We start from the raw sequence: 12,858 nt of genomic DNA on the forward strand, positions 1-12,858 counted from the left end.
TTGATAATATTTGTTTGTTATATATTTGTTTTTTGACAACTTTTTCGAATCTATGTGTACAGTAATACAAACCCGAAAATGCATATTTGCATTTCATTATGTAAACTTTTATACATTCGTTTCAAAAATTAAATTCTATAAGTTTTTTTTGTTAACTACCAGTTGGTACAATTTACCGCTCCATCCCTTTATATTTTTTTCTTTTTGTCTTTTTTAGCGGATTATTTTCAATTAATTATCCAAATAAGTGACTAGCTTTAAAACAAAATTTAATAGTAAATTATTTGTTTACAGATAAACTGAATTTTCTAATATGGCCCAAAGTCCAAAAAAAAAGTCTTTTTGAAGATGATGAGTTGAAAGCCATTTGCAAAGTCTGTCAAATTAAAATATCGCGAGGAATAAAACCATCTAACATGACCACAACCAACATGTTAAAACATTTAACTATGAAGCATCCAAATAAATTGGAGGAGCAAAATAAAAAAGAAAAGGAACAAAAAATTACCAACTAGTCACTCAGAGCAGTTTTATTAGTGAGGGTCGAAATCGCAGTGTCTTTTTTTTTTTTTTGCCTACGTCACCATCTAGGTGTCACCATTTTTTTTAACCCTCCTTAACTTCAAAGAGTAAATACAATATATACAACTAAAAAAATAATTTTTAAAAATGCTGATTCCATTCATGAAAAATTCTTTTAACTAAAAATTAAAACTTAGGTAAAGATAGCTGACTGACAGCAACAGGAGCACTGGTTAACTACTGAACCACGTGGAAAGGTGTAGGGGGGGAGGAAAAAAAAGGAAATTAAATGATGATAATAAATTATGATAACCGTCTTTGAAAGGCACTAAACTCCTAAAATTTACTTCTTTAAAATTTTAGGCGGCACTCCCCGGCGATTTTAAAGCACTCTCTCTCTCTCCAAAAAAAAAAAAAAAGATTTAATTTTTAAGTTTGGGAAAGATATATTTATTATAACCAAATTCCTGTATGAAGACTGGATCTACTTTATTGGACGTTAATTTGTGAGATAAGTAATTTTTCAATGTTTAATATGTTTTAAAAGTTTCAATTATCAATTAAATTTTTTTAATTGCATTTATTTTTCAATTTATTTAAAAAAAACAGGGTTTTAAATGTATTTTTCAAGGTAACAAGCTTCGAAAGAAGTCTAATAAAAAAAATCACTTAATTTTTAATTTCGACAACCCTGAGAATTTAATTATTAAAAAAATATTGAAATGTGACATTTTTTTATTTAACATTTCTATTAGTTCAATTAATTTTCTTTCAATAATTCATTTCACTCAACAAACTTCACCATTTTTTTTTTTTAATCTTTTTCTGTAATTTTGGTAATTATGTTTGCTCAATTTTATCTAGTATTTCATTTGTTTTTTATAGTGGTATCATTCTTATATGTGTTCCTTTGATATACCCTATTTCAAAATTAGTTTGGCTAAACTTATTCTTCACGTTAGAAACAACGTGTAAAAGCAATGAAAAAGTAAGAAAAAATAATAGGTGTTAACTACTCTTTGTGAATTATGGAGGTCTGAAGAACTGCCGTCACAAATACAACTATCAATAGCTAAACAAAAAATCGTTTTTGAAATTCCTTTAATTGTAACTTTTCGCTATACCTACCTTTTGGTATAAAACAAAAACTTTCAATTAATGGTATTTCTCATATATGGTCGTTAACTTTGGAAAGGTTATTTTGTATCTACGGCGCCATGTCATGTGGTATATTGTTTTTTTTTTTCATTACACACGTTCATTTATAAATTATTAAATCAAATATTTATCTTTTTTATATTTAATAAGTATATATTTTCTTTCTCTTCCGCTATATTTTTTTTATTTAATTCATTAAATCTGTTAATTATGAGGACCAAAATAATGAATCGTGTGTATTTATTCTCTAATTTTCTTGTTTTTGTTCTCTTATATAAATTCTATTTTATTTGTTTTTTCTCTGAAGGATAAATTCTATTTTCTTTGAGTTTTTTTTTCTGTATTCCAATTAAGTAAAATAAATTTTCTCTAAAATAAATTTTGCTAATTTTTCCGTTTAGTTTACTATATAATAATTTTATTTAAACCAAAACACGACGGTGTAGACATAAAATATCTCTTCCAAAGTTAGGGAACATATTTGGGAACTACCGACCATAAGTATAATACTACCTGGTATATTTCAAAACAATAAATTCCCTAGGAATCGGAATCGGAATCGTACTTGGTATCGGAATCGTTAATCAATATTTTCCTGGAATCGGAATCGTATAAAAATTAGGAATCGTCCCAACACTAAAAAATATATAATGCATGTATTTTCATTCCTAATGTTTTGTTTTTGTCCTTGACCGCTCAGTACGATAGAAGCTGCCATTGTGAGAATAATGAAAGCTCGGAAAAAACTCCAACATAATGTATTAGTTGCTGAGGTAAGAACTTTTTCTTTTTGAAAAAATAGGAACTTTTTGATCCCCCCCCCCCCCCTGACAAAGGAGGGATTGAACCTAGTAATTTACTCTCGTTCGTCTGTTCGCACTTTTCTCAATAACCACACTTTGGATTTTTTTTAATTTTGCACAGACATTAGTCATGGTGAAAGTAAATTTTTGCCATAACGGATTTTCCAGGATAACTTTGGTTGCCCCTCTAAGGGGCATTATAGGGATAAAAATACCTCCAAATCATTTGTCCATTCGCGCTTTTCTCAATAACCACTTTTTTTTTGCACAAATGTTAGTCATGATGAAAGTAAACTTGAGACCCTGCATGCTTGGCTTATTTTTTTTGTACTTTAGGACTAAAAGACAAAATAATGGATCATGAGGCTGAGTAAACCATGACCATCGTCATAGATGGCCTGTCAGCTGAAAAATGACGTCATCGCCATAGGTCTTAGCAAGCAAGATAAGTGGAACACAGACTGTCGATAATGAGAAGACATTTTTTACAGAAAGCGTTAGAAAACTTCAAAATTGGATTAAAAAAGATAAACATGATACTTTGTACTGAAACTCATCCAATATTAATAATAAAAATATTAATAATAAAAAACGAATTGAAAGGGAGAAAAGTTGTTAAAAAGTTTAAAAAGAAAAGGAATACGATTTGATTTGTATGAAACTGAAGTTTATTCAATAGAAATAAATAAAAATGAATAAATATTTTTTTAAATCAAAAAACAATATTTTAAAAATCAAAACTGAAAAACAAACGATAAATTGGTTTAACTGAAAAACGAACAAATTAGTTTAACTGAATTACGAACAATTAGCTTAACTGAATAACAAACAATAAGTTAAAAATTAAATTCAAACAAATGTTAGTATAAACAAAGTTACTAAGGCAGAAATATTTCAAACATTGAATATTAAAACTTTTCAAAAATCTGTTGTGGAATTTAATTAAAAGTTTGAATTTTTATTTTTCTGATATATTTTTTTACTAATATTGTCATTCTCTTTGCGACAAAAATTGTTCATAAGAGAATTCGATGAACTCCATATCAGCATTTTTTTTCAATTTGCTGAATAGTGTGACCCTCATCACAAGAGTCAACATGAAATAATCGATTTTGATCAGCCAAAATATTTAAAGTTATGTACATGGCTTATTTTCTCTGATGAATCGAATGTAAAAAAGAATCGCATTTTGTAAGTTTGTTTATAACGATATAATTATAGAAGACAAAATTATTAGTTATATCGTTTGGGTATAGAGAGAACCTCTGTTAATACCCTGAAAGTAGCTGTTTAATTCAGCTATTTCTTCAACAGCCTCTCTCCCGGATATTAAATTTTTGCAGCTATTACATTTCAGTTTTTTGAAAACTGCATGACAGCAATAACCTGCTAAGTATAAGAGGAAGTACTTCCTTGCATTGATTAACATCATCTTTTGTTACATCTATGTTAAATTTATAAACATGTAACTCTTGCTCCCTTGTCATTTCATCCCAGTTAGTTTCTTTTAAACTTTTCAATTCAATAGTTTGATTATTAATTGGTAAGCTCAATTTTAAAACTGACAACATTCTGAGTTTTTTTTTTTCACATTCATACACCTGATGTATCGATATATTATACTGATCTCCACTAAGTTGTCGATACTGGCCAAACCTTGCCTCAAGGTTATCTGCCTGAAACTTTCCTGATAATATATACACCATGTTCAGTACATTTATACAATATTTAGTCAATTCTAAAATTGCGTAAGTAGTATGGTGCAAAGCAGTATATGTTTCCTTTGTTAACTTATCAGTTCATCCAGGAATGCTATTCCAAGTATCTAACCAATCACAGAACACATTTAGGAAACTATAATTATCACTATTTAATGTAAGTGGATTAGCATATTTATTACGAAGTTGGCAACCTTTATATGGTGTTTTCACATTCAGTATTGTCCACCAAATATAAAATATTTGAATGTATTCTGCGATTTCTGCATAGTTTGGCAAGCATTCCTGTTTTCCTAAGGTTAGCAAACCTTGAATAGTATATTCGTTGAAAATTTGCAAAACCAAATTAACATTTTGCCTTTCAAAAGTAGTCGGAGAAAGAGCTTTTGAAGTCAACTTATAGCAATATTTCACAAGTGATTGAGATTCTAGGGCATAAAGTTTATGTAAACTAGAAAATGGAGCACTTTGGATGTTATCTAATTCTTGATTTCCATTATAACAAAACTTTGGGAACATCATGCATTTACGTTCATCTTTTTGGCCAAGCCAATTGTTTCTAATGCATTTTAATATATGCACTGAGTCGAATAAGAAGAAAAGAGAGCTAGACGTTCTAACTGGATGGGGATATACAATTGAAAGCTTTGATGGGCTACAAAAGAAAGACATAGCCTTTTTATTTCTTGCATTATTATCTGTTATAACAGATAATACCTTAAACCCTATATCTTCTAAGCCAATTATTACACGTTTAATTATGTCAAATAAGTTCTCAGCTACAAGACATTTAGTTGGCATAACATACACAACATCCTTATATTGTGAGAATACACTGCTAAGCAAATGCACTTGTGGCAGGTTCATTGCTGTTGTTAGCTAAGCCAACAATATTACCACCTTTATAATTAAGATAAGGTTTGAGATGTATTTCATCAACAAATAAAGATACTGTGATGTCATTCTGCATTAGTAACTTGAACTTACTTTTAGTATACATGAAAAAATTGTTATCGTGTTGTTCAATGACAGGATTCATAGAAGTTGATAAGGTTAATCTTCGAATGGTTGAATAGCATGGTAAAATTACATCTTTAGTGTCTCTTAACAGTTTGTACCCTCTAGGGGAGCAGTTATATAATAAGGAAGAAAATACCATCATTTCACTTGAATAATTAACCTTATTCATTGTCATTATGTTAATTTGTTCATATATGAACTTAATGGCATTAAAATATTTAAATGATTCATCTTGTACTAATAGCAAAAATGATCAGATTAATTTTAATAAAGAACTTATATTAGAAGTTTTCATTTCCTGTTCTTCGATGTTCATTTTTTTCATGTTTTCCATCAAAATCTGCAGAGTATTTTCCTCTGTTACATGTTTAGGAATTCTATACTCCCCCCTATAGCACTCATTTCCACATCATAGAAATGTTTATTTTTGGGCATGGGCATCTCTTTATATGGCATATAATGATGGTATTGTCTTGCCTAATAGAAGTCCAATAATTTTTATCTATAAACGTTAATTTTTTTTCTAAATCATCAATATTATGGAAAGTTTTACGTTTCCGTAACTCTAACTTGTCAGCAACACTTTCACATAATGCACGCAGAATTTTCTAAACGCATTTTCTTTGCATTAGGAGACTCTCTAAAAATGGTTGATGACGATAAATAGGAGGGACAGTTTGGTAATATTCGAGGAATAGCACCATCCTTAAGATAGGGATTTTTTAATTTAATACTAATTGTCTTTCCAGTCCTTTCATCAAATGCTGATGCCTCTTGCTGTATGTCTTCAGGTCGAAAATGAAGTTCACATACCTAAAGAAATAATTTAAAAGAAAATCGTACCATGTTTGACTTAATACAAAAGAAAAAGAAAAAGACAAAAAACGATAAAATAAAAAAATAAGGTAAATGGGCAGAATTAGTCCACCCTCAAAAAATCCTTTTAAATTACCACTTTTATAGGTTTTCGGGGGTGTTGAAAGTGAAAATAACGTTTAAAATTACGGCAAACTAGTAGTTTCCAAGATATAAAGAGATGTTAGTTAAAAAAGGGGGGGGGATAATTTAACCTAAAACGACAACCCACTTTATGATCTTTTTTACATGTATAACGAGACCGATACTGCACCAACCACACCGGGTGTCCTTAACCTCATCGGATTCCACCCGATATGACAGGTGTCCTTTCGATCGTACATTGTCCCATCACAAGTTGGCCTGTTGATCGTCTTCACCCACTGTGGTGGGGTGCTTTGCCTCTCGATCGAATCGTCTCCTACCCTGTGTAGGTAGTCTCCGGGTACATCAATCACTCCGCTGGTCCTTGCGGCTTGCTGCAAAATGAAGAGTCCTCACCACAAACAGAACTCCGGTTTATAACAATAACAAACTATTAATTTCATTACTTCATAACAGCTGCTGTCTAAATTGAGATGACTGACTATAGCAGTGAAACGATGTAAGACCAGACCAGTAAAGTCATAGATTTCCCATTAACACAGGCTAGTTAACATCATAACATCAGGCCCTGAGGGCTCCCAAATTGGGAGCGCTTGACCAGCCCAGCCGTTCAGTTTTCTGGCTACGACTCTACTCTCTTTAGAATTCCTTTTTCTAAATCCAACCCCTTTCCCCACCTCTCCTTCAGAGAGTGGTTACAAACACCTTCTTTCTTCCTCTTAGAGCTTACCCTTCGTCTTGTCCACTCAACACCTCTCTCTCTCTCTCCCCCTAATTTCTACTCCTCCTCTTTGAACTTATCTCTACCAAATTTTAACCCTCATTTGCACTGAGGTTTTTACTTATCAAATTAGGAGTGATTAGTTATTCCAGGTCGAACAATGCTTGGCGGCGACCCTTACCCTTGACCCCCATTCTAAGTTGTTAGCCTTAATCAGCTAAGGATCTCTGGATACCTCTCAACAGAGCTTTTAAAAACAACCTTTCATGTTAACAGATATAACGACAATGAGATAAAAACAATTATTTGTTTTTTTTCTCTTTCTGACAAATCCCATAGACATTTCTGTTTTGTCCCAATCAGACATCAACACCCTCTCTTCTGCCCTTTCTTCCTCTATCCCGTCCGGTCAAACACCCCCTCCACCGCAATATGCACTTCGCTGCATGCATTCATGATACCAATAGTGTTATATATGGGCAACGAGCAATTTTTTTTTTTTAAATTACATTTTCGCCTCAAACAAGGCGAAGTGCCTCTTTGATGTAGGAATGAACACAACTAAACATAAAATGAGCACCTATAGTTGACCCCATCCCCCCGACAAAAATTCTGTTTACACTTTTTGAAAGGGCGTGCTCATTTTACGTTAAACTGTGTTCATTGTACGTTGACTCCCAACCCCCAACATAAAGGTGGCCATACTCATTTTTCTTCACTTTTATTTGTTAAAAAGAAAGCGCCTTAAAAAAAAAAAAACAATGGCCATAAAGTGGGTGCTCATTTTACGTTAAACTTTTATAGAAAAGTGATCCCCCATTTTTTAAAACTAACATTTTTTCATATCTTGGAAACTACTCATTTGCCGTAATTTTAAACGTTATTTTCATTTACAGCGCCACTAGCAGTATCAGAATTTTGGGTGAATTTTTGACAACCCTAACACAAAACTGCAAATAACATATATAAAACTCATAATTTCTCCGTTTAAAGTGGGTTGTTTATTTTCTTTATGGAATATACTTCCAAAATAAACTATTAAAATTGTTTAAAAAATAATAGAAATATTATTTTTTTTATTGCCGGCATTTTGTAAACATTTTTTTTTTTTTTTTAAATAAAAAATATTTCTATTTTTTTTTTAACAATTTTAATAGTTTATTTTGGAAGTATATTCTCCAAAATTTTGACACCTACAGGGCTACCACATTTACCACAAATAATTATTAATAAGCTTTGGGATAACAAAAACGGTCATAAACTTAAAAAAAAAAGTTTAATCTATTTCATTCTGATATAAATATTGCACAGTAAAATAGTTGAACTAAAAAGAGAAATAATTTTTCTTATTTAGAATTATTTAAACAAGGAAATCCGTTTTTATGATATCGCTTTTATTAAATTGTCAGCTGAAAGTACATAATATTTTCACCATACTCCCCATTTTAAATAAGTTTCTAAATAATAATTTATCATTTCAGCACATAACTTAAATTACATGTAAAATTCATTTTTTATATACATACTTTCATTTTTATTTTAAAATACGTTCTAAAAAAATAAATAAATAAAAATAAAAAAAATGCTTTTTTTTTTTTTTTTTTTTTTTTTTTTTTTTTAAATATCTCAAACATTTTAACACTTACTCTGCTATATTTAGATGGAGTAAAATCCTTTCTTTTTATTGCATTAATCCACTAGTAAATTATTTCCTTTTTTGGGGGGGGGGGGGTGAAAACACAGTAACTTTTGGTCCATTTTCGTAGTTACCTCGGCATTTTGGAACTATACATCTCGAGGGCATGTTTAAATTTATTTAACCCTCCAAAACTTTAAACCAACTTCTGGTTTAGTCATGAGACACGTGACCAAATTTCAACAGACCGATGTTCATGACGTCACCAGACTAAATTATAGTCGTTGCTAGGCCATTATATTACGGTAGCCACGAGTAAACTCATTGTCCACTTTCTAACCTTTTTATTTTACATATTCTTATATTATCATATTACAGAAGATTACATCAGCATAGTGCATACATTATATAAAATAATAAAGTACAAAAAAAATTATTTTTAATTGAACTGCCTTCCAACTTCTCATTGCTAAATGATTCTACTTTATTGCCTTCTAATATTTTTCTACATTTTGATTTGTATAAATGTTTTTCCAGGTAACTGAACAGCTGAAAGCTCGATTTTTACCAAGTCCTGTGGTAATTAAGAAACGAATTGAAGGCTTGATAGAGCGAGAGTATCTGGCTAGAACACCAGAAGACAGGTAAGGATTTTTCTTGTTGTAATACCTCTTTAACAATTTCATTTTGTATAGAATACACTTTTATGAAATTGTTTTTATTTTAAAGAATGCAAGAGAATTGAATCCGTTATTGCAAATGTTATTTTGATCAGTGCATTTGTACTTTGGTGTAGCAACATAGCTACGAAAAACTTTGAAAGTTGAGGCATAATTAGGAAAGTCATTTGATTAATGTTAAATTTCCATACATAAAAGTTTAGGTTTCTGAATTTTTGAGATGAAGATTGGTTATTTGTATTATTTGGATTCTTGGCACTACTGTTCTCATTTTTTCACACTGTTTTGGTCGATGTAACCTCCAACCATCTTTAAAGAAACCACAACAGTATACTATTCATCAGCAGGTACAGCACCATATGACAACTCACTCACTTGGCAAACTTAAAATATAAACCAATCATCTAACATATACCAAATAGCTTCCACAAATCTACATGACCTTAAGTGACCAAAGAACATGTTATAGGTCATCAAGCAAATATTTAATTTAAATCCAGATCTACGTCTGAATCTATCTACTTATCTTATTCATCATCTCTTTTCTGGGTCTTTTCAATTAGGGGGAGGTTACCTATGATAATTATCTCCCTTCGACTTGCTTCAATCAAAAGTACAAAATTACTTATTCTAACACCGTGTATATTTCATGGTCACACTTTTGTATTCCTTATAAGAAAGAGAGGTTATCAAAATTATTAAACATTATACACCATCCTAGATATTTTTCATTTTAGCAGTAAATCCCATACTGATTTTAATGTGATTTTGGAGGATTCGGAAGCCAAATACTGTATTTGACTATTTTTGTCTGCGTTTTTATCAGCCTTCATAAATACAAACGTTTTTATTAAAACTCACTTTTTTATTCCTGATACTATGGTTTTTAAATTACCAGTAAAACTAAAATTTATAGGTAAAAAATGGCACAATAAAATTAGCACAGTGAAAATATCACGGGTGGATAAATAAACTAAAAGATATAGAAAATCTTACAATGAGTTTATCAAAATCTTGGACAGAATACAAAAAAAAAAATCTACATTTATAAAATAAAAATTAAAAAAAAAATCTACATTTATAAAATAAAATAAAAATATCTACATTTATAAAATAAGAATAAAAAAAAATTTACATTTTATAAAATAAGAATTAAAAAAAAATCTACATTTATAAAATAGAATTTTAAAAAAAAAATCTACATTTATAAAATAGAATTTAAAAAAAAAAAATCTACATTTAAAAAGATGAGGACACTCTGCTAAATATCCCTTTTGTGCACTCATAATTAAAGTCTACTTTTTAAAGGTGTTTTTAAAATCTGAACTGCAATTGGTTTGGTGTTAGTTTTTGCAAGGAGAGTGTTGTATTCTTAAGTGGTCAACCATCTGATGCTCCCAGATATCAGCTTAACATTGCATTTTTTTTGTTGTTGTTTTTGCAAAATTCAATCATGTTGTGCAAAGCCAAAAACAAATTTTTTCAACCAAACCAAGCACTGGAGATATAAAGAACTTGAAGTATGAAAACTTGTACAAAAAAAGCTAGGTTTGGCATTAAATAATCTAAAAGGGAGTGACCTGCCACAAAACAACCAAACTAAAGACCAGACTCGATATTGATGATTTAATGAGAACTACTATGTCGTAAAAAAAAAAAAAAAAAAAAAAAAAAAAAAAAAATCCACACCATTGTCAATATGCTTGCAGTTCTAGAAAACCTTAGGTAGACAATCAAAGGAGAGTGCAGTGTATTATAACCCATTAGTTATTCTTGCAACATATGAAATCTACATATTGTCTGTATAAATGTGTGTAAAATAAAAAAAATCTTTGAATGCATGTGGATGTGCTAGTAATTTTTAAGCCAGAAACTTTTTTTTTTTTTTTTACAACTCTTAAAATATTACAATGGCTGGCTTGTTTGAAGAAACCAAAATATATTCTGGTGGCTTGAATATGAGACATGCGAATTGGTCACATAATTTTATTAAAACATTTTAATTTAATTGATATTAAGTTTTATTTTTAGTTTTGCACAGTTGATAATAAGGAAAAGTTAGTCAATAAAAATGATTTCGATATTTCAAGACTTTAGGGTAGTTTGACTAAAAGTAATTTTTAGGTTCTCAAAATACCCATTTTGTTCGGAAATGAATACCTCTTCACATAATTTAATAATCTACACAATATATTTAGAGTTTTAAGAAAGCAATGATAATGATAAAAATGTTAACGCTGTGAAAGGGAGATTTATTTACCTCTACAGTGATATCATTCCTCTATAAAGAATTTTGTTCCTTTGGGCAATGGCAGCTGTAAAAGTAAACCATTTTGGGAAAAGTGGGGGTTGCTATAGAATTTCTGTGTGGGAACATGTGCTTCAATTGCCATTTTGAACCAAACTGGTCGTATTAGCACACTGTTCAGCTATAAGAGAAAAGATGTTTCCCCATGGGGCATTTCTGATGTGATCCCTGATGGCTTCCCAGTCAGCCACCTTTATAATACCTTGCCGTTTTGAGCAATGGCCCTTAAGTTTTGAGTTGAGAACTTAAAGCAATTTCTACCATTATTACAGCGTGATCTGCATTTCTGAGTGGGCTATGGGCATTCGTTACACAATCATTGAGAACTGTGGTCAGAAATAGATCTAGTAGTGAAGCATATTGATCTTACCGATTTGGGAAACTTATCAGAAATGTAACCGTCTGTGATAGGGAATGTGAATCAGAGAAGCAATGCATTATGCTACCAGCTGCGCCTGTGTAAGTAGAGAATCCAAGCCAATTACTGTGGTAGACATTGAGGTCACCAAATACATGGACTTGTGCACTAGTATCAGGAGAGAGTGCTGTATCTATATTGTCAGATACTTGATTGATTAGGGTACAATCCTGGATCAAGGGAGAGCAGTAAAGAAAATATAAGTAGCTAATGTTATTTTGCATGTTAAGTCTAAACACATAAAGCTTGGTTGTCTGATTCTAGTTTTATTTCTCTGATCAAGAGGAGGGTGTTACAGATATAGACTCCAACTCCATGCAAATGTCGGAGTCCTTACGGCAAAATGGGAGATAACCAATGGTTAGAGGGGATGGAGGAATGTAGGTTAGTTTCCACTTAGTGCTAAGATATCCATGGTGTTTGCTAGGAGAAATGATTCTACAACATATAAATTAGTTCTAAGCCCGCAGATATTCGTGAATGCAAACTTCAAAAAGTAGGAGGAAAATTCTTTTTGAGTTTAGCCTGGTGTAATAATTTTTTAATGAACTGCCATTTTATTTTAGAAGTTTCAGTTTTAGAGTGAGAGGAGCTGGACAAAGTAATATATATATAGAAATCATTCTGAAATGAGTGTAAACGTGTTTTCAGTATAAAAATTCGTTTTTGAGTCTGTGTACATTTTGTACATATTATTCAAATTGTAAACTGACAGGAATAAAATTCTGTTATAATAGATATATTATATAATTGAATAGTAAATTTGAAACATTTTTTTTGTATCCTTCACAAAACTAGAACTTTTTTTTTTTTTTTTTTTTTTATTGGATTTATATTTTTCAATTTTAATCAAAACTATTTTTCACTAATACATTTTTTTAATACTTTCATGTCTCCCTTTCTACAAATATTTC

General features: G+C 30.5%; 1 protein-coding gene across 4 annotated transcripts in view; it reads left to right on the forward strand.

Annotated features, from left to right (window-relative positions):
* The window catches only part of LOC145287821 (cullin-3-like), a 241,197-nt gene that overhangs the window by 227,709 nt on the left and 630 nt on the right, over positions 1-12,858 (forward strand). For all 4 annotated transcript variants that reach the window (XM_080135683.1, XM_080135684.1, XM_080135685.1 and 1 more), the window contains 2 exons: positions 2,384-2,453; positions 9,076-9,182. In XM_080135683.1, the coding sequence (XP_079991809.1) occupies positions 2,384-2,453; positions 9,076-9,182 (177 nt within the window). The remainder of the gene's footprint in view (positions 1-2,383; positions 2,454-9,075; positions 9,183-12,858) is intronic.

The sequence above is a fragment of the Euprymna scolopes genome, chromosome 11, assembly GCF_053919585.1.
Source record: "Euprymna scolopes isolate OS-2025 chromosome 11, ASM5391958v1, whole genome shotgun sequence".
NCBI classification, from domain to species: domain Eukaryota; kingdom Metazoa; phylum Mollusca; class Cephalopoda; order Sepiida; family Sepiolidae; genus Euprymna; species Euprymna scolopes.